Source organism: Pituophis catenifer, unplaced genomic scaffold (assembly GCF_029215685.1).
Source record: "Pituophis catenifer annectens isolate HBS135680 unplaced genomic scaffold, rPitCat1.0.hap2 SCAF_15, whole genome shotgun sequence".
NCBI classification, from domain to species: domain Eukaryota; kingdom Metazoa; phylum Chordata; class Lepidosauria; order Squamata; family Colubridae; genus Pituophis; species Pituophis catenifer.
The window spans coordinates 4,914,642-4,939,759 of record NW_027256895.1 but is presented as its reverse complement, the minus strand read 5'-3'; the positions used below and the strand labels follow the sequence as shown (position 1 = coordinate 4,939,759).

General features: G+C 48.1%; 1 protein-coding gene across 1 annotated transcript in view; it reads right to left on the bottom strand.

Moving 5' to 3' along the window:
- Nucleotides 1-1,513: 1,513 nt before the first annotated feature.
- The window catches only part of ACIN1 (apoptotic chromatin condensation inducer 1), a 77,533-nt gene continuing 53,928 nt past the window's right edge, over nucleotides 1,514-25,118 (bottom strand). The window contains 12 exon segments of the mRNA XM_070954437.1: nucleotides 1,514-1,970; nucleotides 1,972-2,183; nucleotides 3,918-4,018; nucleotides 4,871-5,189; nucleotides 5,687-5,794; nucleotides 6,742-6,849; nucleotides 8,860-9,005; nucleotides 9,102-9,261; nucleotides 10,893-11,048; nucleotides 11,144-11,286; nucleotides 16,030-16,075; nucleotides 24,833-24,977. Of these exon segments, the coding sequence (XP_070810538.1) occupies nucleotides 1,883-1,970; nucleotides 1,972-2,183; nucleotides 3,918-4,018; nucleotides 4,871-5,189; nucleotides 5,687-5,794; nucleotides 6,742-6,849; nucleotides 8,860-9,005; nucleotides 9,102-9,261; nucleotides 10,893-11,048; nucleotides 11,144-11,286; nucleotides 16,030-16,075; nucleotides 24,833-24,977 (1,732 nt within the window). The 3' untranslated portion in view covers nucleotides 1,514-1,882.

Below are 25,118 nucleotides of genomic sequence, written 5' to 3'. Positions count from 1 at the left end.
GAAAACTACCAAACTCAGTACTAAGGACCCCACAGTTCAACCCCTCTGCTCCTCTGTCCTGGTCCTGTTAGCGACTTTTGATACCATCGACCATGGTATCATGCTGCACCGGTTGGAAGAGTTAGGGGTGGGGGGCACTGTGCTGCGGTGGTTCTCCTCCTTTCTCTCCGACCGGTGGCAGTCTGTGTTAGCAGGGGGACAGAGGTCGACCCCGAGGCCCCTCATATGTGGGGTGCCACAAGGGTTGGTCCTCTCGCCCCTTTTGTTCAACATTTATGTAAAGCCGCTGGGCGAGATCATCCGTGGTTTTGAGGTGAAGTACCACCAGTACGCTGATGACACCCAGCTGTACATCTCCACCCCGGACCACCCCAACGATGCCCTTGAAGTGATGTCCCAGTGTCTGGAGGCCATGCGGATCTGGATGGGGAAACAGGCTCAGGCTCAACCCATCCAAGACCGAGTGGCTGTGGTTTCCGACGTCCCGATATAGTCAGTTGACGCCATCGCTGACTATTGGGGGCGAATCATTGGCCCCCACGGAGAGGGCTCGCAACTTGGGCGTCCTCCTGGATTCACGGCTGTCTTTAGAAGAGCATATGACGGCCGTGACCGGGAGGGTTTTTCATCAGGTTTGCCTGATCCGCCAGTTGCATCCCTTTCTGGATCGGACTCCTTACGCACGGTCACTCATGCCCTCGTCACCTCCCGCCTGGACTATTGCAACGCTCTCTACATGGGGCTCCCCTTAAGGAGCACTCGGAGGCTCCAACTGGCACAGAGTGCGGCCGCGCGGGTGGTGACGGGAGCGACGTGGCGCTCCCATGTAACACCTCTCCTGCACGAGCTGCACTGGCTCCCGGTGGTCTTCCGAGTGCACTTCAAGGTTTTGGTTATCACCTTTAGAGTGCTCCATGGCTTAGGACCTGGTTATTTACGGGACCGCCTGCTACCACCAATAGCCTCCCACCGACCAGTACGCTCCCATAGAGAGGGGCTCCTCCGGGTGCCGTCGGCCAAACAATGTCGACTGGCGGCCCCCAGGGGGAGAGCCTTCTCTGTGGGAGCACCTACGATCTGGAACGAGCTCCCCTTGGAGATACGGAGGATCCTGGATCTGCGTACCTTTCGTCGCGCGCTCAAGACTTTCCTATTTCATCAAGCCGGCCTGACCTAAGTCTTTCCCCTTTTTAAATGGAAATTTTAAATTTGGTTTTAAATTATTGGGGTTTTAAATTTGTCCAACCAAATTATTTAATTCGTTTTAGTTTATTTTAAATTTTGTATTTATATGTTTTATTCTATGGCTGTTCACCGCCCTGAGTCCTTCGGGAATAGGGCAGTATACAAATTAAATAAAATAAAATAAATAAATAAATAATCCGTGAGCTACAAATATTCTATAGGCACATCATATGGAACTATCCTTTGCAAGAGGATAGTAAACTATGTTTCTGGCAATGGCAGTGGGCTCCCCGTTTTCCACGCCCCCCAAAAGAAGCAGGACGGCAGCTTTAAAACTAACGCCATCTCTTTATTTATGCTCTCTTTCCTGTATCATCAGAAGAATAAAAAAAACATTTTCCCAAAATAAAATACAAATCAACGGGAAGGACACTGGCTCCAGAAGAGGGGAGCAGGAGGGGTCGGGAATCAAACTTATCCCCATGTTAAGGGGGAGGGGGGGGGGAGAACCCTACCACTTCGGCCGCCTGCCAGCCACGCCGGACTCCTCTTGGCCCTTCCAGTGGTGGGCAAAGAAACTCACTCCCCTTCCTTGATCCTCCTTGGCCGCAAAACTCAGGAGCTTGATTCGGGGAAAGTGCCCCCACCACCAACTCCTCCCCCCGCCCGAAGGTCAAAAGAAAGGCTGGGGAATAGCTCAGCGGCGCCCCCCTCTGTCCTGTACAGGCGTGCTCCGACTCCGACTCCGGCTGTGGCGGCTTTTGGCTTCACGCCGTTCGCGGTCTCCTCGGCCGCCGCGTTCGCCCCGCTCGACTAGCCCCACCACAGCTGGTGGCATTGGGGCGCTCACGTTCTCGCTCTCTGCTGTGTTCCCGCCGCTTGTCTCGCTCGGCTTGGCGGTTGCGTTCCCGCTGACGGGCCTCCTCGGCTTCCAGTTCTTTGCGCCGGCGTTCCCGTTCGCGAGCCCGAGCTGCTCGCTCAGCCTGTCTCTGGACATACTACAAGGAGAGAAGGAGGGGAAGAGCAACTGTTGAAGGACAGCCATGTACAGGCAGTTCTCAACTTAAGAGCTCAAGCGACTCCACAATTTCGGTTGCTAAAAGAGACGGTTGTTAAGTGAATCGCTGCAGGGAGTCCTCAGTTTACTGTTCATTTAATGAAGGTATAACGAGTGACTACAGGTAGAACTCTCGCCTCACAATCAGGAGGCTGTGAGTTCAATCCTAGGTACAAGTAGAGAGAATGCTTCTCTCTCTGGGCTCAATGAGAATATATCTGCTGAATAAAATTCTGCATTGGCAACAGGAAAGGCATCCGGCCAGTAAACACTCAGCTCCATTCAGTTGCCCAGATTCCACCCCACAAGGGATTATGGGGTCGTTAAAAGATGATTGATGATGATTTAATGAAGCTATAACAGGACTGAAAAAAGTGACTTGTGACTGGTTTGCACAGTTACAACCACTGCAGCATCTCCCGTGGTCACGTGATCAAAATTCAGACGCTTGGCAACTGACTCATATTTATGACGGCTGCAGTGTCCCGGGGTTATGTGATCCCCTTTTGACAAGCGAAGTCAACGGGGAAGCCAGATTCACTCAACTGGGTTAACAACTGCAGTGAGTCATTTAACAACGAAAGTTCGTAAAATGGAGCAAAACTCATTTTAACAACGGCCTTGCTTAGCCACAGAAATTTGGGGTTCAATTGTGGTCGTAAACTGAGGACTACCTATAACACAGTTTCTCCATTGATTTTGCTTGTCAAAAGGTCGCAAAAGGGTATCACTTGACCACTGCAACCGTCGTAAATATGAGTCAGTTGCCAAGCTGAATTTTGATCAGGCGACCATGGTTGCTATTTGTGAAAAATGGTTGTAAATCACATTTTTCAGTGCCATTGCAACTTCAAACGATGACTAAACAAATGTGTTGTAAGTCGAGCGCTACTTGTATATGAAATATTTCTCCAAGTATCGGAATTATCCTTTCCACCTAAACTTTCTGGGTCAGGCAAAAAATGCCCAGTCATCAAATCTGCTTCCTAGGGACTGGAAATCAGAATGAATCTGGGAACATCTTTATTAAAATTGTAGCTTGCAAAAAAAAAAGAAAAAAAAAGCAGCTTTTAAAATCTTTTTGTCAGAATATGTGCTTCGAGACGCCTCCTGTTTTTTTTTTAAATCACCATCGACAATCACAATTCTCGTCTCTCAAAAGCCTGGGATGAGAAGAAGAGGTGGTCCTCGACATACAACTGCCTCGACGTTCCAACTGCCGTCGGAAGTTATGACGGCACGGAAAAAAAAAAAGTGGCTTACAATGTTTTCCACACTTACGACCGTTGGGGCATCCCTGCACGGGATCAAAATTCAGACGACTCATTATTTATGACGGTTGCAGTGTCTCGGGGGATCGTGCAATCCGCTTTTGCAACCTTCCGGCGAGCAAAGTCAACTGGGAAGCGAGATTCAACTTAACAACCAGGTTCCTAACGGAACCGCTGTGGGGATTTACTGAACCCCGGCCGCAAGACAGGTCGGAAAATTCGGCAGAATTCATCTTAACGTCCGTCTCACTTAGTGATGAAAGCTCAATTGCGGTCGTAAATCGAGGACTGCCTGTAAACGGCATCCACGCGTGTGTCCTGGATGCACCTTCTCATCCTCACAGGGCTGAAGAAACCACATCTGGTAACGTCACCACCCTCGTCGGTGCCCGTCCTTGTCTCACCTGAATATCCGTGAGGGGTAACCAATAAATGCAAGGTGCTGCCTTGGTTTTGCGGAACAGATCATCGAGAAGTTTAGCCGGAGGTTCTTCCTGGGCTTTTTCTGTTGGGGAAGGAAAGTAAGGAGGTTGGTTGTTATTCTTGAGTTTTTGCCAATAAAGGGCTGAAAAAAAGGCCTGGTCTGATGACAGCTTGGTCACTTGAAAAGAGCAACCCCTGGTTAAACCTACATGAGACCCCCCCAGCGACGTTATCCCTACATTCATAGCAGAAAGCCCCCCAAAGCAGGGGTGAAATTCGACCGGTTTGGGCAAACCAGTAGGGAAGATTTGAGTCGGTTCGCTGAACCGGTAAAAACCACCTCTGGTTGGTCCCGCCCACGGTTGCCCCTTCCAGCCGCTTGACCTATCCAACCGCCCCCCCCATACCCCTCTATTCACAGCTGAGCTGCTGCTCCCTTTATGGTCCCCCCTGGCCCCCTCCCTCCCGGGGACTACCTTAAAGGGACAGGTTGCAGCAGCTCCGCTGTGAATGGTGGGAGAGAAGTTCAGCTTCTCTCTGCCACAGAATTCGACATTGAGTGCTGCAGCAGAGGGAATCCTAAGTTTTCTCCCTCCATTCCATTCACAGCGGAGCTGCTGCAGCCTGTCCTTTTTAAGGCAAGAGTCGGCAACCCGCAGCTCTGGAGCCTCATGTGGCTCTTTCATCCCTCTGCTGCGGCTCCCTGTGGCCAGTCAGCTCCACAATTGATAAGGCTTTCGGTTGGAAGAGGTAGAGAAAAAAGGATGCCTCGCTAGGAGGAGACTCTATGGTGGGGGAACAAGACTTCCGGTCGGCTCCAGAATTGAATGGGAGGCTTCCAGTTAGGACCATAAAGGGAGCAGCAGCACCGCTGTGAATGGAGGGAGAGAAGTTTGGCTTCTCTCTGCCACAGCATTCACTATGAACCTGTTACCTTTCTTCTCTGCTTTCTTCTCTTTCGATTTGGGCCGCTCCTTGCGGCGTCTGTCTCGGGACCGGGAGCGAGAGCGGGGGCCCTCACGCACCTTATCCCGATCCCATTCCCGCTCCGCCAGGGTCCTCTCCCGGCGTTCCATCTCTCGCTCCCGTTCGGCCCACTGCTCCCGCACAGCCGCCTCCCGCTCCCGTGCCTCCGAGCGCCGTGACAGCTCCCGTTCCCCCCGCGTGGTCGGGCCCACCCCGGGGAAGGTGGGCGCTTCGTCTGCCTTGGCCTCCACGGGACGGTCGGCCAGAAGACCACGATGGAAATCCAGCTGAGGAACAGAAAGGAAGGTTCTCAGGTAAGCAGGTGGAGGCTCTCTGGGATACAAAATCAAAGGATACTCGCGAGAAAGCTAAGAGACATTGTCTTGTGGTGTCAACTTCACGGGTAGTCCTTGATTTACGAACAGTAAATGAATCCGGCTCCCCCCCTTGACTTTGCTCGTCAGAAGTTCTCAAAAGGGGGATTACGTGACCCCAGGACACTGCAACCGTCATAAATAGTCAGTTGCCAAGCCCCCGAATGTAAATCATGTGACCATGGGGTTGTTGCAATGGTGTGAAAAATGGTCATAAGTCGCTTTTCTTCAGTGCCGTCGTAACTTTGAACCGTCACCAAATGTAAGTCGAGGACTCCCTGTAAGGCTAACAGCTAGAGAGACATGTCTTCTGAACAAAACCCAACATTTTAGGAGCATATATTCCTGTTTCACTTTCTTGCACCAAACTCCACCCGTCCCACGTCTTTGTTCCCCATTGGGCTCCGTACCTCATCCTGCTCCACAAAATCAGCGGATAAAAACTTGGGGTTAGACTGCGGCCACTTGACCCCATGGAGGGCATTTCGCGTCGCGACAGCTTCTTCCACTGTGGAATACTGAAAGGCAATATTGGGAGAAGACAGAAAGAGATGGAGATGGGGAGGGAGGGAGAGAGAGAGAGAGAAAGAAAGAGGAGGGAGAAAGAGAGAGAGAGAGAGAGAACCAGAGGGGAGGAAAAGGAAGAAAGAGAAAAAAAGACAAAGAGAGGAGAGATACAGAGAGAGAGAAAGAAGAGAAAAAGAGAGGAGAAAGAGGGGAGAGAGAAAGACAGAGGCAAGAGCAGAGAGAGAGAGAGAGAGAGGAGAAAAAGGAAGAGAAAGAAAGAGAGAGGAGAGATACAGAGAGAGAGAAAGAGGAGAAAAAGAGAGAAGAGGAGAAAGAGGGGAGAGAGAAAGAAAGATAGAGGCAAGAGCAGAGAGAGAGAGCCAGAGGGGAGAAAAAGAAAGAAAGAGAAAGAAAGAAAAAGAGAGAAGAGACAGAGAGAAAGAAAGAGGAGAGAAAAAGAGGGGAGGGAGGGGGAGAGAGAAGAAGGGAGGGAGAGAGAGATTTGTTTCCAGCTATTTCTTCCCCCTGCTCCCCATATCCTGAAGTGTTCCTCTTAAACTGAACCGAAGAAGCTTCTTGGATGAGGAGCGAAATGTTTTCAAGGGGAAACCCCCCCCCGCCCCCCCGGGAAAGTCCAGCTGCCTTTTGAAAAAAGCACCTTTGGGACAACCATGACTTGGATGATAGGAGAATCTCCGTAAATAAACATTCCATTTAAAATTCCCCCGAAAGGAAAGCTTGCTTTAAAATTCTCTCTAAATTCCCTTTAAAAATCCGGACATCGTTTTGCATCGAGCGGCGTCCCCGAACAAACCCAGACGATCTGGGATCCTCGGTTTAATCGTCGCTTTCTCGCCTTCAAAAGCATGCCTGAGCAGAGCCGGGATCGATGCGAAATGCCGATTTTTTCTGGAAAGGCGAATTTCTGGAGGAGGAGGAACCAACCCCAAAGACTCACTGTGACGTAGCAATGCGATTTGATCTTGTCGATCCAAAAAGCGTCCTCCAGCAGGGTGCCCGTGCGGCCCAGCAGCTCCTTCAGTTGCCCCAGCGTGAAGGGCCTCACCTACCCGCGCGGACAAACACCCGAGGATTAAGAAAAGGCTCCCGACAGCAGTAACACTTAAGACTTCGATACCGCTTTTTATGTGATAATTCACGTAATAACTGCAGCTAGGATTTGTATTTGCACAAAATCGGGAAAAAAAAATGAAGAGATCCCTATGGAGGAGAATGTGATTAGGAAAATATTAGAAAGTGCAGGAATCAATAGGTTAACGCTTGAAATTAAAGAGAAGGAACAAGTCGATTATTATAACATATGGCAGGGGTCTGCAACCTTAAATACTCAAAGAGCCATTTGGACCAGTTTCCCACAGAAAAGAAAACACCGGGAGCCACAAAACCTGGGTGACACTACATCACAGAACTCAGGATGTTACAACGTTAAAGCTCAGGATGTTACAACAGAGCCAACTACCCAGGATGTTGCAGCACAGGACTCAGGATGTCACAACACTAGATGTGTTGCGCTACCACGCAACCCATTACCCAGGTCGTTACAACACAAAAGACTAATGGGCACACAGCTAGGACCTTGGCCACACAGGATGTTACGAAACAGCCGACTAATCTGCAAACATCAACTCCATCTACTAATCAAGATGTAACAACACTGTCAACCAACCCGCTTACAACAACAAAGCCAGCACTCCCCACCTCCCCACCAGTATTTATAGAGAGACGGCATCTTCGATCACGCTTTGCTCGCACAAGCACAAAGCCGAAGACACCAGCCTGAAGATGACGAGTGGGACCTCGTTGAAAGGTCACCAAGATACTCTCAATCTTACTGTGAAATTTCCAAAAGATGCCCTAATTAATTCATGAGCCATGAGCCGAACTTCAAAAGAAATACAATCATTTATTAGGAGCACCATTTCGGCAATATTCGGATGCAGTTAGAACTAATCCCACGTAGATTTACGTTCCCCTATGACCCTGTCTCTCCCCTCCTCTCTGGCCATGTCATAAATCACATTCTCCAATTAACCACTTTGGCTGGCTGTGAAATCCAACACCCTCCTTCTGATTGCGGTCAGGAAGAATGTATGGAATGCACTTCAGTTCTCCCTCCCTCCTGCTCATGGCAACTTGAAAGCTTTGCAAGTTGACACTTACACGGGAAAAGACCCGAATACACCAAGATTCTCTCTCTCTCTCTCTCTCTCTCTCTCTCTCACACACACGTATAAAATGTGTTTTTCTATTGAAGCACCTGGTCTACCTCAATATGTGAGGGAGCACACTGCTTCCTTTCAACAAGTACAGGGGCGCTTCGCTCCTGCTCTGGAATATGGAGCAAGTCTCCATCCCCTGCCATCAACCTTACCTTCTCAGGCCAGGTGAGGAGTGACTGGAAGGGGAGGGTGAGGGGCGGGGCGGGGCCAGCCAGTGGTGGTTCAGCCAAGAGGGAGTCACAGCAGGGGGATGAAAGAGCCGCATGCAGCTCCAGAGCTGCAGGTTGCTGATCCCTGACATATGGGAACTGTTTTATCAATGGTTCGAGAATAAATATGAAAAGTGGAAAAAAGCAGAGATGTGAAATAGAAAAAAATGTTTTAATAAAGTTAAATAAGAAGAGGACTGTTATAGTATTAGGTATGGTATATATTAGTATTAAGAATAGATAAAATAATAAATATGACTGTAAATTGTTAATTGTATAAAATATTTGCACAAAATATTTGTACCCAGGCGACACACTGTTTTTAATGGAAGATGATATTTGAATTAAAATAAAATAAAAAAAATTCGACAAAATAAAGACTTATATACCGCTTTACAGCCCTCTCTAAGCGGTTTACAGAGTCAGCCTCTTGTCCCCCAACAATTTGGGTCCTCAGTTTACCCACCTCGGAAGGAAGGATGGAAGGCCGAATCAACCTCGAGCCTGGCGAGATTCGAACTGCCGAACTGCAGGCAGTCAGCAATACCGCACTCTAACCACTGCGCCACCTGATGTCCCCCCCAAAATACCCTGAAACGGTTACAGCGCCCCCCCAAAAACACTCACCAGGTTGCAGATGTGAACGATACAGCTGACCTTGCCCCGTGGCGGGGAGGGGACCTGGGCCGTGCGGACGGGATCGTCGATGGTGATGGAGACCCCGGAACGTTGCTGGCTGATGGACCGCCGGGTGAGCGTGTCGCTCAGCGTGACTGCGGGGGCGAAGGGAGACAGAAAGCCCACAGGTGAGTCTTACCTGTTGGGGGTCAATCGTTCCCCCCTCTCTTCTGCCGGTCCTCCCCCGGTACCTTTTTTGACTTCGTGCTCTACCGGGGGAGGCAGAACCACCGTCTCTACAGCGATAACGGGCGCCGACTCCGGCTGCTCTTCCTCGTGGACCTTCTCTTCTTCCTCCTCCTCTTCCTCTTCCTCCCCTTGGCCATTCTCTTGCCCTTCGATGGGGACCACCTGGGAGGGAAGGGTGGGATAGAGGTTTCTCAGCCTGGAAGGGACCAGGCTGAACTCAACAAAATGGTGGTTTTTGCTACTCTAAACCCGGTTTGTGGGGAACCCTCCCCCCCCAGGCTTTTCTCGATCCAAAGATCTTCGTGTCGCAGTTGAAGATGAGGAAGGATCTTCCTCCCCTTTTCAGTTCAGGGGTTATCAGAAAATGATAAGAATGTTACATTGAGAATGTTCTGAAGGGTGTCTAGTCCTCATGAGCATGAGAAATACCAATTTTTTTTGGGGGGGGGCATCATTGGGGGCTCTCTAACCTGTTTTCTTTTTCTTTAATTCTCTCACTGTCAGGAAATTCCTCCTTAGTTCTAAGGTTGCTTCTCTCCTTGATTAGTTTCCATCGTTTCCTGTCATGTTTTTTTGGTGCTTTGGAGAGTAAGTGGACCCCCTCTTTTTTATATATACAGTAGATTATCAATGTTCTGGCCTAGGCTCCCTTAACAAGCAGGAGGCAGGAACTGATCCCGGCAAAAACCTCTTTTATTTACACAACTGTGAATTACGTTCATTCACAGTCCGTAACAGTTTTTCAAAGGAATATTTCTCAACACACCTTATCTCGTTTGGAAAGCTGCCACGTAACTTGTTTCCACCCGCAGTACAAGGCCAAACTTGGCACAGAGTCTCTCAGAGTCACAGAACGAATGAATTGTTTCCTGCAAAAGCCCACTCTCTGTTCGCTCCTCTCTTATTTCCTATGGGAGGAGCCAATCACCTCCAAGGTGTGGCTTTACTTCTGAGTAGACCCTGCTTTCTGAGTTGTTGTCTTCTGGCAGCTCTGCGCATGCGCACACTGGGAACGGGCTCCAGCTGTTCCTCTGCCTCACTGCTGTCTAGCTCCCTCTCTGCTTCCGACACAGAGCCCTCGTCTGAGCTTTTCCCAACCCCCAGGAGTGGCCCAAGTTCCTCCCCAACCTCCTCACTATCCGACTCTGCTGCTAGCTTTGCTGGCCGCCGGCGGGCCACAACAATCAATCGATTCAATTGCAAATCCAACGAATTAATCCTATATTCTCTGGAGTTCCTAAGATTGGTTACAGACGTTTCATTACCAACGTAGGTAACATCATCAGCGTTCCTGGCAAGCTGAATTCGGTCTATACAAGAAGAGAGACAACAGTGGCTCCTCTTTCCCTCCTGTCTCCGTGGACAAAAGCCAGAGATCTTCGGTAGCCAAACACCTTTTGCAAGACTAATTTTGGGCAGGTCGTGTTCAATAAAGGAGGATCTCCCTGCAGATTAAGAACCTGACAGCTACGCTAGGTCCTTGGCTCAGGTTTTAGGATATTTTTATATGATTTTTCCGAGCACCGCCTTGGCCCTGCAATTAGTAACCGCCTTTTTAAAAAAAAGGGGAAAAAGCCTTGCGCTTAAAGATTTCGTTTACGGGAGATTGGCTGTTCACCACCCTGAAATCGATGGGAGATGCGAGTGCAGTAAAAACGACGGAGTTGAATAAATCAGTCGCCTAGCACGCGTGCAGCTTCGTGGCTTGCCAAGTCTCGTGCCTGAGTGCCGCTTTCGCCCTGGGGACCGATCGGGAGCCGTTGTTTCCCCCCTCACCCCCACCAAGCACCAACCTGCGTGACTGTACGGCAGATCTTGAGCGCTTTCTCGTGAGCCGGCTCTTCCAAGTGGCGCTCGGCTTCGTCTTCAGAGATGCGGGAGTCGTCGGCATGAAGGTCCACCACGGCTTCCTGGCCTCCTGGTGGCGGCTTAATCTCCGGGATCAGGCTCTGGAGGAGGGGAGGAGGAGGAGGAAGGAGAAAAGTACATCAGGGTCTGAGCTAGGCTGACCCGGGGCCGACTTTTGTCCCGGCTAACTGGTTACCTTGAGGGATTCGGTGGTGATGCTTATCGAAGGTTTCTTCTGGGTCGTAGCAGTGCTGGCGCCCCAGCGCCGTTTGCGGCCCGACGGCTGGCTTCCTTCAGTGTCGCTGTTTGTGGCGACGGCCCCTTTGGCCACAGAGGATGCTAAAAGCGATGGAGGGAGGAAAGGAGTTTAAAAACCTGAGCAATTTTCCCGGGACATGGTTGGGGATAGCTTTGCTCTTGAGGTGGCTCGAGTGAGCGAGACAGTTCATGTGCACCCGCTTTCCCTAAGCCCCATGCCCTCTTCTGCATGATCTGCCAATATCGGTAGTCGACTTACGACTGTTATTGCACCCAATTTCTGTTGCTAAGTGAGACAATTGAGTTTTGCCTCATTTTACGACCTTTCTTGACAACGTTGGGGCAGCTTGGCTTGCGAGGTGGCTCGTGTGAGTCAGTTCACGTCCACCCTCTTTCCCTAACCCCGATGCCTTCTTCTGCATGATCTGCCAGTACAGTAATCCTTGACTTACGACCACAATGGAGCCCAAAATTTCTGTGGCTAAGCGAGACAACTGAGTTTTGCTCCATTTTACGACCTTTCTTGCCCACAACGTAAGTGAATTCCTGCAGTTGTTAAGTTAGTAAGATGGTCGTTAAGGGAATCTGGCTCTCCCCCCATTGCTTGTCAGAAGGTCGCAAAAGGGGATCACGTGGCCCCGGGACGCTGCGACCGTCATAAATATGAACTGGTGGCCAAGTGCCCGAATGATGATCAAGGTGACCATGGGGAGGCTGCAACGGTCGTGTGAACAATGGTCACAAGTCAGAAAAAGGGTCGTAAGTTACTCTCTTTGAGTAACTTGAGTGCTGCTGTAACTTCAGTCACTAAATGAATTATTGTAAGCTGAGGGCTATATATTGGGAGAAAAAAAGAATTTAGTTCAGGTTTTTTCAACCTCTGCCCCTTTAAGATGGGTGGACTTCAACTCCCAGAATTCCCCAGCCAGCATAGCATAGAATTCTGGGAGTTGAAGTCCACCCATCTTAAAGGGGCAGAGGTTGAGAAACACCGAACTAGCCATTTCCTAGTAAAATCACATTACTTCATTACTACAGGCATTAAATGAACTATGCTCCTGCTACCCCAATACTACGTATAGTAAGCTGGCCGAAGCAATTGGTGCAAAGGATGATACCACTGAAAAAATAAAAAATATTTTACCAGGCGTATCTTTAAAAATAAAGAAATACGCATCCCATCCCATCAAATGCACACAGGGAATCCTTGAATTACAACCTCAATTGAGCCCAGAATTACAGTCGTAAGTTGCGGTTAAAAGCAAGTCACCTGTTGTTACAACCATCTTTGTTTTTTTTTTGTGTGCACTGGTCGTTAAACGAAGCCATTTCACTCGACGGGGATTTTTTTTAACTGGAAAGCGGAAGTAGACACTAGAAACCAGCCAAAAACGGGTCATGTGACAGCAGGATGCTGCAAACAGGTATAAATGTGAGCTGGTAGCCAAGTGTCGAAAAATGCAGGTTGCAGTTCTCGTAAGAACCAGTTGGGTCTAGTGGTTAAGGTGTTGACTCCGAAACCAGGAGACTGGGAGTTCTAGTCCCATTTTAGGCATGAAAGCTGGCTGGGTGACTCTGGGCCAATTACCAGGAGACTGGGAGTTCTAGTCCCTCCCTAGGCATGAAAGCCAGCTGGTGACTTTGGGCCAATCACCAGGAGACTGGGAGTTCTAGTCCCTCCCTAGGCATGAAAGCCAGCTGGGTGACTTTGGGCCAATCACCAGGAGACTGGGAGTTCTAGTCCCATTTTAGGCATGAAAGCTGGCTGGGTGACTCTGGGCCAATTACCAGGAGACTGGGAGTTCTAGTCCCTCCCTAGGCATGAAAGCCAGCTGGGTGACTTTGGGCCAATCACCAGGAGACTGGGAGTTCTAGTCCCTCCCTAGGCATGAAAGCCAGCTGGGTGACTTTAGTCCAATCAACTGGAGACTGGGAGTTCTAGTCCCTCCTTAGGCATGAAAGCTGGCTGGGTGACTCTGGACCAATTACCAAGAGACTGGGAGTTCTAGTCCCTCCTTAGTCATGAAAGCCAGCTGGGTGACTTTGGGCCGATCACCAGGAGATGGTGAGTTCTAATCCTGCCTTTCACATGAAAGCTGGCTGGGTGACTCTGGGCCAATTACCAGGAGACTGGGAGTTGTAGTCCTATTTTAGGCATAAAAGCAAACTGGGTGACTTGACTTTGCCCCAGTCCGCCTCACAGGGTTGCTGTGGAGAAACAGGAGGAAAGTTTGCCGCTTTTTTACTTATAAAAATGGGCTAAAAATCTTAACAAGCCAGCACCTGCTGGGAAGGTCAGTTGTTAACTTCAGCTGGTCGCTAAGAGATTGGTCATTAAGTGAGGACTACTTGTATTTCAATTTATTTAATTTATAACCAGCGTATTTGATTTAGTGTATTGAATATAACTGTATATAATGTGTATTTAATCACACTGGCCTCCACTCTGGGAATGTGACTTGAGCCTCCCTGCCCAATGCCATGCCCCACATGGGGCACCTCCCGCCCCAGAGAAGCAAAGTATGACTCCTTCACCCAGGCCTGCAAAGGCAGCTATCAGATTAGCCAGCCTTGAGTGAGTGGGAGTGAAAGATCACCCAACACACACTAGATTTTTTAAGGCTACAATCCTTTGCATTTTGCTCCGAAGAGTGACCTTGCCTCCTCTGGGGAAGGCAAGGGAATTTCCACCCCACCTCCTTCTGTCCCAGCAGAAGACATGTGCTCTCCCACTCCTTAAAGCAAAGGTCTCCAATCTTGGCTACTTGTGGACTTCAACTCCCACAATGCCTCAGCCAGTCTGTGCCCATGGCAACTTGTGGATTTCAACTCCCACAATGCCTCAGCCACTCTCCCACCATGGCAAGTTTAAGACTTATGGACTTCCAACTCCCAGAATTCCTCAACCAGTCTGCGACCATGGCAAGTTTAAGACTTATGGACTTCAACTCCCGGAATGCCTCAGCCAGTCTGCGACCATGGCAACGTGTGAACTTCAACTCCCACAATGCCTCAGCCACTCTCCCACCATGGCAAGTTTAAGGTTTATGGACTTCAACTCCCAGAATTCCTCAGCCAGTCTGCGACCATGGCAAGTTTAAGATTTCTGGACTTCAACTCCCACAATGCCTCAGACACTCTCCCACCATGGCAAGTTTTAAGATTTATGGACTTCAACTCCCAGAATGCCTCAGCCAGTCTGCTACCATGGCAACATGTGGACTTCAACTCCCACAATGCCTCAGCCAGTCTCCCACCATGGCAAGTTTAAGACTTATGGACTTCAACTCCCAGAATGCCTCAGCCAGTCTGCTACCATGGCAACATGTGGACTTCAACTCCCACAATGCCTCAGCCAGTCTCCCACCATGGCAAGTTTAAGACTTGTGGACTTCAACTCCCAGAATGCCTCAGCCAGTCTGCTACCATGGCAACATGTGGACTTCAACTCCCACAATGCCTCAGCCAGTCTCCCACCATGGCAAGTTTAAGACTTATGGACTTCAACTCCCAGAATGCCTCAGCCAGTCTGCTACCATGGCAACATGTGGACTTCAACTCCCACAATGCCTCAGCCAGTCTCCCACCATGGCAAGTTTAAGACTTGTGGACTTCAACTCCCACAATGCCTCAGTCTCCAACCTTGGCAAGTTTAAGACTTATGGACTTCAACTCCCACAATGCCTCAGCCAGTCTCCCACCATGGCAAGTTTAAGATTTGTGGACTTCAACTCCCAGAATGCCTCAGCCAGTCTCCCACCATGGCAAGTTTAAGACTTATGGACTTCAACTCCCACAATGCCTCAGCCAGTCTGCTACCATGGCAACATGTGGACTTCAACTCCCAGAATGCCTCAGCCAGTCTCCCACCATGGCAAGTTTAAGACTTATGGACTTCAACTCCCACAATGCCTCAGCCAGTCTCCCACCATGGCAAGTTTAAGATTTGTGGACTTCAACTCCCACAATGCCTCAGCCAGTCTCCCACCATGGCAAGTTTAAGACTTATGGACTTCAACTCCCAGAATGCCTCAGCCAGTCTGCTACCATGGCAACATGTGGACTTCAACTCCCACAATGCCTCAGCCAGTCTCCCACCATGGCAAGTTTAAGACTTATGGACTTCAACTCCCAGAATGCCTCAGCCAGTCTGCTACCATGGCAACATGTGGACTTCAACTCCCACAATGCCTCAGCCAGTCTCCCACCATGGCAAGTTTAAGACTTGTGGACTTCAACTCCCACAATGCCTCAGTCTCCAACCTTGGCAAGTTTAAGACTTATGGACTTCAACTCCCACAATGCCTCAGCCAGTCTCCCACCATGGCAAGTTTAAGATTTGTGGACTTCAACTCCCAGAATGCCTCAGCCAGTCTGCGACCATGGCAACGTGTGGACTTCAACCCCCACAATGCCTCAGCCAGTCTCCAACCAAAGCACATTTAAGGCTTGTGGACTTCAACTCCCAGAATGCCTCAGTCTCCAACCTTGGCAGGTTTAAGACTTGTGGCCTTCAACTCCCACAATGCCTCAGCCAGTCTCCCACCATGGCAAGTTTAAGACTTGTGGACTTCAATTCCCAGAATTGCTCAGCCAGTCTGCAACCATGGCAACTTGTGGACTTCAGCTCCCAGAATTCCTCAGCCAGCAATGCTGAGGCGAGGAATTCTGGGAGTTGAAGTCCACAAGTCTTAAATCTGCCAAGCTTGGAGACCGCAGCTTTCAGGAGTGACCAGAGGACCTCCAACCCTCCTCAGATGTCTCACCGAAGTGGTCAAGGGAAGGCTGAGCTCAACGGGTGGACAACCTGCCCCTTTTACTTACAGACGACGGAGATCTTCCTCTTGAAGGCCTTGGGCTGAGCTGAACCCTGTGGAGAAAGGGAAGGAAGAAGGGAAGGGAAAGAGAGAGAGAGAGAGAAAGAAAGAAAGAAAGAAAGAGGGGGGAGAAATGGGAGAAGGACAGAGAAAGAAAGAAAACCCCGTGTAGAGGGGGAAATCAAGTCAGTATCGGGGATTTGAAAAGTGGCCGTCGCATCTGAGGGACATCAAGGGGGGGGGGAAGAGAAGGCCTAAATAATGGAGGGGCCCAGATGAAGGGGGTGGGGACGGGCAAAGGGGTCTCCCGCTGCCTCGGCAATGAAGTGGAGAGGGTAGAAATCTGCCTCTCTAATTTTGCAAGTCCACGAAATCTGGTCAAATTTATTTGCACACGGCTCCTGCCCTGAGGACTAGAAACCTTTTTTTAGAACATTTCTCTATTTGGCCCTTCGGGAGGTCAAAACAGGAAAACCAAAAAAGTTCTAAAAGGGTTTCTAGTCCTCGCGGGGTACGAGAAATTGAAACACGGTTCTGTGGGTTGGGGTGGTTTCCTTGCAGACGTTTCGTTGCCAAGCTAGGTAACGTCATCAGTGTTAGAAGAAAGGAGGGAGGTTTGCAGCATTAACCACACAGTTCAATCCCGAGCTGTAAATATTCTCTTTTATGGGCGTAAATGTTTCCGGAACTAAAAGTACTCCAGGGATAGGAAATGTAATTGAAGAAGAATGACATACGGGCTGGCTTAAGAAGAAATTTTTAAATATTTTAATTGGTTTGTGATTTTTAATTTTTGGGCCAAATTTATATATATTTTAATTGTTTTTTAATATTTGTATTTCATGTTCTTAATTCTGGCTGTACACCGCCCTGAGTCCTCAGGGAGAAGGGCGGTATATAAATTGGAAATAAAATAAAATAAATATTTAAGACTGAAGTCCACATCCCGCTAGTGACCGGTGAGCAAAACGCACACGGCTTTAGTTAGTTGTGGCGCCAAATTGAGGAACAATTGCCAGTTCTACTCAGATCCCCTTTTTATTTGGAAACACGACAGCTGATTTTCATGAATTTAGCAGTATTTTAACTACTGTTTTCATACATTTGCTTCAGAAAGGTTTTAATAATAATAATAATAATAAAAAAAGAATTCCACGGTTATATTTCTTCCTTTTCATAGTTTCTCCTCAGCGTTTCTTTATTATGGAAGGAAGACTGGATGCTTTTAATGAAAAAAATAAATAAAAATAAAATAAGGAAGCCGAAGTGACAGCAAAGGCTGAAATTGGGGGAGACCCAAATCCTTGGGACTCTACTGCATAGGACTACAGGTACCATTATCCCCAGCCAGCCTACCCTTTCCTGCACTGACTGGAAATGATGGGAATTGAAAGCCCACACAAAAGGGGGGGGGGAACCCACCGCTAGCAATTCTTTAGTATATCCTGTTTCTTTTTTTAAAATTGAAATGTTTTCGCACGCACGCACACACATACATGCAAGATAGATAGCTATATAGATAGATAGATACAAAAATATATAACTAAAATCCAGAAAGTGGGAAAAAATATTTCAGATAAATAGATATAAATAGATAGATAGAGATAAATATAGAGATATAGAGATAGATAGATATAAAAATAAATATATAACTAAAATCCAGAAAGTGGGCAAAAATATTTCAGATATAGATATAGATATAGATAAAGATAGATAGATAGATAGATAGATATAAAAATATATAACTAAAAATCCAGAAAGTGGGAAAAATATTTCAGATAAATAGAGATAAATAGATAGAGATAAATATAGAGATAGATAGATAGATATAAAAATAAATATATAACTAAAAATCCAGAAAGTGGGCAAAAATATTTTAGGTAGACAGACAGAGATAAATAGATAGAGATAAATAGATAGAGAGATGTAGAGATGCTAGAGATAGAGATATAGAGATATAGAGATATAGAGATATAGATAGATAGATAGATAGATAGATAGATAGAAAAATAAATGTATAACTAAACATCCAGAAAGTGGGCAAAAATATTTCAATTTAAAAAACAGAAACAGGATATACTAAAGAATTGCTAGCGGTGGGTTTTCCCTATGTGCTTATATATATATATATATATATTTCAAATACGGCTTATTCGTTTTGAAACAAGCCATTGAATGATGATGTCAGATTATTTTAAAATCCTCAGTGGCCTGCCAACAGATATATTAAGTCGACGCAGGCCAGCAGGCAAATAATAACCCGCTTTGATAGTCGGGCTTGCCAAGTTCATTAAGACAAGACTGTCAAGCTTATGGTCAGAGGGGAAAAAAAAAGAAGAATGAAGGATAATATAGAAGCAAGTTTTGAATTTTTGCCATTTTAACCCTTGGAGTAGGTTCAAGACAATGGACAAGTTTAAAAATTGGGCCTTTTCATCCCTCTGGTATTTTGGAGAGATTTTACCCAGCTGCAACATTTATTCAGCTATAGGATATTCTTCAAGTAATCCTAATTATGTAGCTCAGAGGTGGGAATTATGGCCCTTTTATGACTTGTGGACTTCAACTCCCAGAATTCAGCCAGCATGGCTGACTCAGGAATTCTGGGAGTTGAAGTCCGCAAGTCATAAAAGGGCTATAGTTCCCCACCTCTGAGTACAGGTAGTCCTCGATTTACAAGTTCACTTAGTGACCATTTGAAGTTGTAACGGCACTGAAAAAAAAGGGACTGAGAGACCGTTTTTCACACTTATGACCGTTGTAGCATTCCCCACGTGATTTACATTCGGATGCTTGGCAAAACTCACAAAATTTCTCACTCAGCAACGTAAATGTTGGGCTCCGTTGTGGTCGTGAAGTCGAGGACTACCTGTGGTTGAAGGCGATACTTCCTGACACTTAGAACAATTAATCAGGGGGTCTCCAGAAATTGTGGGTGCTCCATCCCTTTTGAAAGAAGAGATTGGACAACCATGTGTCTCGAATGGTGTAGAGCAGTGATGGCTAACCTTTTTGCCATCGCGTGCCAGGAAGGGGGCGGGGCGGGGGAGGTTCGCGCGTGTTCGTGCCCACACCCATAGTTCTATGCGCCCCACCCCGTGCATGCACGAGCGACTCCCCTCCCGGCACGCAATGGCCCAGTAGGCCCATTTTTCTTTCTCACTTGGCTCCAGATCCTCTCTATGCATCTGGGGAGGGCAAAAACAGCCTTCCCCACCCCCTCAGAGGCCCTCCGGAGGCCCGTTTTCCAACTTTTGGTTGGACAGGAAGTGACATTTTTTGCTGTTCCCAGCCTCCAGAGCCTCTCTAGGACTCTCTGGAGGCTGGGGACAGCAAAAAAGTCACTTCCTGTCCAACCGAAAGTTGGAAAACAGGCCGTTTCGGGCTTCCAGAGGGCATCTGAGGGGGTGGGGAAGGCTGTTTTTGCCCTCTCCAGATGCATAGAGAGGATCTGGAGCCAGGTGAGAAAGAAAAACAGGCCTTCCCCACCTCCCCAGGCTCTCCGGAGATAGGAAACAGCCTGTTTCTCTATTTCTGGTGGGCCCAGAAGGTGCGTGCCGGAGCTGAGCTGGCGTGCCATAGGTTCACCATCACGGGTGTAGAATCTCCTGCTTGAGCAGAGGGTTGGACTAAAAGACCTCCAAGGTCCCTTCCAACTCTTTGTTATTCTTGATGGCTTGCACAATTCCTGATTTTTCCCACCCTCAAGGAACTGTTCCTCTCCCAAGCTGGGTTAAAAAAAATTTTAATTGGGTGAATTTTATGGGTAACGGGGTTTTAAATTGGAGAAGCCTAAGATAATTTAATTTTGTTTTAATGTATTTTAATATTTGTATTGTGTGTTTTTAATTTTGGCTGTTCACCGCCCCGAGTCCTTCGGGAGAGGGGGCGGTATAAAAATTTAATAAATAAATAAATAAATAAATAAGCCAATTTTATGGATTCGCACAAAACCAGGTGGGAAATTGATCTGGAAAATTCCGTCTGTCTCAGGCCAAATTATTTCCACTCCTTCCTAGCTCTGCTTTCTGGCAATGGTGGGGGTTTTTTTTGGGATGTGCGTCAAAGGAAGCATTTTGCAAATCAGACTAAACTCTTAATATAAAGGAGAATACTTGTAGCTGAGGGTTGAAATGAATGGGGTGCTCTCTTGAGCTTGGCCTATTTCTAAATAGTCTTCAACTTACGGCCTCAATTGAGCCCAAAATTTCTGTCGTCGAGATGCTCTTTAGGTGACTTTTGCCCTGTTTTACAACCTTTCTTGCTACAGTTGTTAAGGGAATCCAGGGTGGATTTGATTTAAATCAGGTCGATTTAAATTGCGATTTAAATCAAGTCGATTTAAATCACAATTTAAATCAAGTCGATTTAAATCACAATTTAAGTCACTAGTAAAAAAAATGCTTGATTTAAAGCAGCTCGATTTAAATCGTAATTTTTAAAAGAGCCACTGTCATTTCTGCTGTGAAATTGTGTGAATGCATTGACGCAGCGCACGTTAGCTCAGCTTGCAGATTCAGGGAGTTGACTTTTACCAAAAAATTTAAATATCGCCGAATATATACAGCCTCAAGCTACATAACTATGCTCCATTTCAGGCTGAATAAATTAAATTATTAAGGTTATCTTAAATAGAAAACTATCTTTAGATAGATTTTTTTTAATTCCAAAAACATTTTATTAAAATAAATTTGATAAAAATAAAAATAAAAAAACCCGATTTAAACCCCTCTCCCCCCAAAATTGCTTTTTTTAAAGTAAAATCATAGATTTTTATCCAACCCTGACGGAATCAACTGCATTGGTTAACTTGCTAATATGGTTCTGAAGTGAATCTGGTGTTGGAAAGTCACAAAACGGTCATAAATATGACCCGGTCGCCAAGCATCGGAATTATGACATGATTACGAGGATGCTGTAAAGTTCGTAACTGTGAAAAAATGGTCGTGAAGTCATTTTTTTCCGGTGCCGTCGTAACTTTTAACGGTCATTAAATGAACAGACAGATCAGGTTACCTAGTTTTGGGTAATGAAACGTCTGCAAGAAAGCAAACCAAGCTAAACTCGGTGTGACACCCCAACTCGAGTTGGGGTGTCGCAGCAGCCACCAAGACCCCAATATTTGCATTTCTGTAAAAAAAAGAATGTATTTCGCTCCGTTCCTTGCTTTGTGGCTCTTCTTCCCTTTTCTGACCCCCTTTTAATTTAGGATAGCCCCGCTCTCTCCCCCGAGACAGGGGGTTGGACTAGAAGACCTCCAAGGTCCCTTCCGACTCTTCTATTCTCCATTTCATGGCCGAACAGCGGATGTCCCTCGAAAGGGGCAGGTGAATGGAAACCAGGGGTCGCCCCAATGTCAACACAGGGGGTCACGTTGAACAAGGATTTGGGGAGGGGTGGGAACACACCTCCTAAGCTAATGTCCCAAGACTCCCCATCATTTAAGAAACAAAGAAAGCTGAGGGAGTGGGGGGGTGGGAAACCCCTCCATTTTAAACCGTTAACGGGACCCATCCATCCGCCTCCCCTCCGCCCGCCCCGCCATTCCAATTCTCCCTTTCTCTCTTTTTTTTTCTATTTAAATTAAGAACACGAAAGAAAACAAGCCAAAAAAAAAAAAAAAAAAGAAAGAAAACAAAACTTTTTTTAAGAAGGAAAAAAAAAAAAGAGAAAAGAAAAAAAAAATTAGGACAAGCGCTCCAGGTACCCTCTCACACCTGGGGCAGGGTCTTCTGTTCAGCCAATCACACCTCAGTGTGTGTGCGCTGTATCTAGGCAACGGCTGGTCCAATCGGAACGAGCCCTCCCTGGCCTGAAAGGTGCGTGCTTGGTTGGGCTGGGTGACAAGAGAGGTGCTGATTGGTTGGCCGGTAGGTAGGTAGTAGGTAGGAACCTAGCGCTTGATTGGCTGGTGGTCGGAAGTCAAAGTGTCCCGGAAGAGAGAGGGCGAGACAGAAGTTGCCCCCCCCACACACAAGGGCTGAAGGGGGGGAGTCAAGGCATCGTCAGTTCTCGGCAGGCGGCTGCGGATTGTCGGGACAGCGGGATGTGGCACTGTCATGTTCGTGGCGGGGACTCTTTTTTTTTAAGTGGAAAGTGTCAGTGAAAACCAACATTCACAAATTGGGGCAGACATCCCAATGACAAGTGAAAACAGGAACTGACAGTCCTTGTTTTTTTTTGGAAGAAATAACACAACGCAAGGATGTCCTTGATATGGAAAGACTGTGGGACGCTCTGCGCGCCAAGTCCTCTTTAGGCAAACCTTGGCGCCTCTTGAAAAAAAGGCCACAAACACGTCCTACGCGGGGCTGGCGGAGAAAGCCGGACTTGTGCGAGACGCCACCGCTGCCCCGCAGCAAATTGCCAAAAACAGGTCGAAGACCTCTGCGTACGGAGGACAGAAGAACTTCTCCCCCCAAATTCTGGAGCCCGGTCTCAGGAATCGGTAGATGGAACGTTGGATCTGGTGTCGATCTGGTTCCTAGGGATTTGGCGACCGGCGGGGGACTCCCCCATTGGCAGATGGAAAAGTCACTCGGGTGCCGAAACTTCCCGCAAAATCAGGGAAGCCGGCGGGATCGTAAGAGCGACGGGATCGGTGACAAAGATCGGAAGAATTTGGATAGCTCTTCTCAGGACGGGAAAGGTCCCGGGAATTCATCGCACGTCGATGGAAGCCTTCCTCGGGACGGTGAACAAGATGTGGCTTCAAACTGCCCCGGGGAGGTGACGGAACAGGTTGACGTGTTGCGTGACCGTCTTCTGGACACCTCGTTCCGAAGGCCGGCCCAAGTTTTGACCAGGTGGCCTTCCAAAGAGCTGCAGCTTTCACGGATGTTGGAGATGAACAAGGAACCAGTTGAGGTGCACCATCAAGTTTTCGGAAGCACGAGGGAAGCCCCACGGAGCAGGTGGGACTCCGAGAGGCACGTTTCGCTCCGTGGCTACGGATGTCGAGAGGATTTTCCACCGAAGGAAGGCAGAAAACAGTTCCAGGAAGGGCCAAGGAAGATCATCTCCAAAATCTCTCTTTTTTTTCCTCCCGTCCACGGGACGCCTGGCTGCGGCCTGCTCAAATGTGTCCACGCTCTCTCTCTCTCTCCGGTTTCTCTCTCTCTCTCTCTCTCTCACTCTCTCTCTCTCTTTCGCATTCCCAGTAGATTGATGCCTCTTTAAAACGGGGATCAGAACAAACGAGTCCAGAGGAGAACGTCAACGGGGGGAGGGGGGGAGAGGGGGAGGTTGTGCGGGGAAGCTATCTTTAGGGTGAGGGGAGAAGCAAGGCCTGTCCCCACCCACCCCTCTCTTCCTGAGCAGCACAGAAAAGCCAGGATCTGAGTTGTGAGTGCAAAATATGTACGTGCGGGCGCACAAATGTATTCAATCCCCTCCCCGCAGACCTCCCAGCCCATTACAACCCCCCCCACTTCCCCCCTTTACACAACACAGGGGAAAGAGGCCAAACTATCAGCAATGGCCGAAGGGTAAACCAAATCTTTGCAATGGATCTATAGTTTAGTAAACAACCATCACCACACACAAAAAATAATTAAGCATGCCAAAATGTGCTGGAGAGCGGGAATCCTGGTTAAGGGACTACCGGCTGTAGGGCTGGGGATATTCACTGCTTTGAAAAAACTCAAACCAGTCTTGGCTTAAGGCAGGGCGGATGTGAGAAACATCAGGCTCAGAATGCAGGTTTTTGCCTCCGGACCCAAAAAAAAATAAAATAAAATCATAACAACCACCAAAACACCCCCGAGATTCTGAATTCTTCCATGTCTCAATATTGCATATTTTCTCTCATTAGGGTATAATTTGGCGCTAAATTGGGACATGAATGCAGGTAGTTTGTTAGCCAAGAAAAATTTAAAAAGGTAAGAAGTTATTTTTCCCCCCACTTTCTGCTAGCCATTGGATGCAGCGTTTGTCAACTGTGGCCATTTTAAGACGTGCGGACTTCAACTCCCAGAATTCCTCAGTCAGCTGGCATGCTTCAACTCCCAGAATTCCTCAGCCAGCCGGCATGCTTTTAAGATGGATGGATTTCAACTCCCAGAATTCTCCGGCCAGCTTGCTTTAAGGCGAGTGGACTTCAAATCCCAGAATTCCTGAGCCAACCGGCATGCTTTTAAGATGGATGGATTTCAACTCCCAGAATTCTCCGGCCAGCTTGCTTTAAGGCAAGTGGACTTCAAATCCCAGAATTCTTCAGCCGGCATGCTTTTAAGATGGATGGATTTCGACTTTTGCTGGCTTGGGGAATTCTGGGAGTTGAAGTCCACACGTCTTAAAAGTGACTACAGTTGTAAAATACGGCACCGAAGGCTTATTTCTCATCTCTCTTCGTTCTCAGCCTGATAGGCCTAACGTATTTTCCAATTGCAGTGGTTTTATTATGTAAAATTAAGGGGGGAGGGGAGGGGAAATAAATAAGATTTCCCCCAAGCACACCCAAGTGGAAATTCTCAGGAAATAGAATTGTACACTCTGGAAAAAAAATAAAGGTGAATTGTGCTGCACCCATACTCCCCTGCCTTCAAATGGGGTGTCATACTAGGAGATAAGTCCCTAGTGGAAAGATTTTGCTCGTTGGGGGGGGGGCTAGATCTCACCAAGCATTCTGAAACACCTCCCCCCCGCCGGGCCTTTCCTCTCTTCCCATCACACCCCCCCTCTCCATTGTAGTGCCGAATGGCCCTTCACCTGCCCCAAGAAAGCCCCCTCCTCCCCAGCCGCTCGGCTGGATGCCCCCTAGGGCCCCCTGCCTCTATGCTGCCGAAGGGCGCCTCCTCCCGACACGCTACCTCTTTCTTCTCCTCGTCTTCGGGGCCCGTTTCGGGGCCCGGGGGGTCTGCGGAGGGTTGATCCTCGGGGCCTCCGGGCTCCAGGGCCTCGTTCTCCGGTTGGGGCTCCGACGACAGCTCCATCGGCATCGTCTGCTTCTCCTCGCTGCGTGAAAAAAAAAAAGAGGGGAGAGGCAATCATTGGGGGGAGGGGAGGGGAATTGGGGGTCGCGAGGGGACAAAGGGGCGCCTCGCCGTCGACAACAAGGGGTCTCTGCCCCGCCACAGCAGGGCCTTCTGGCCTCCC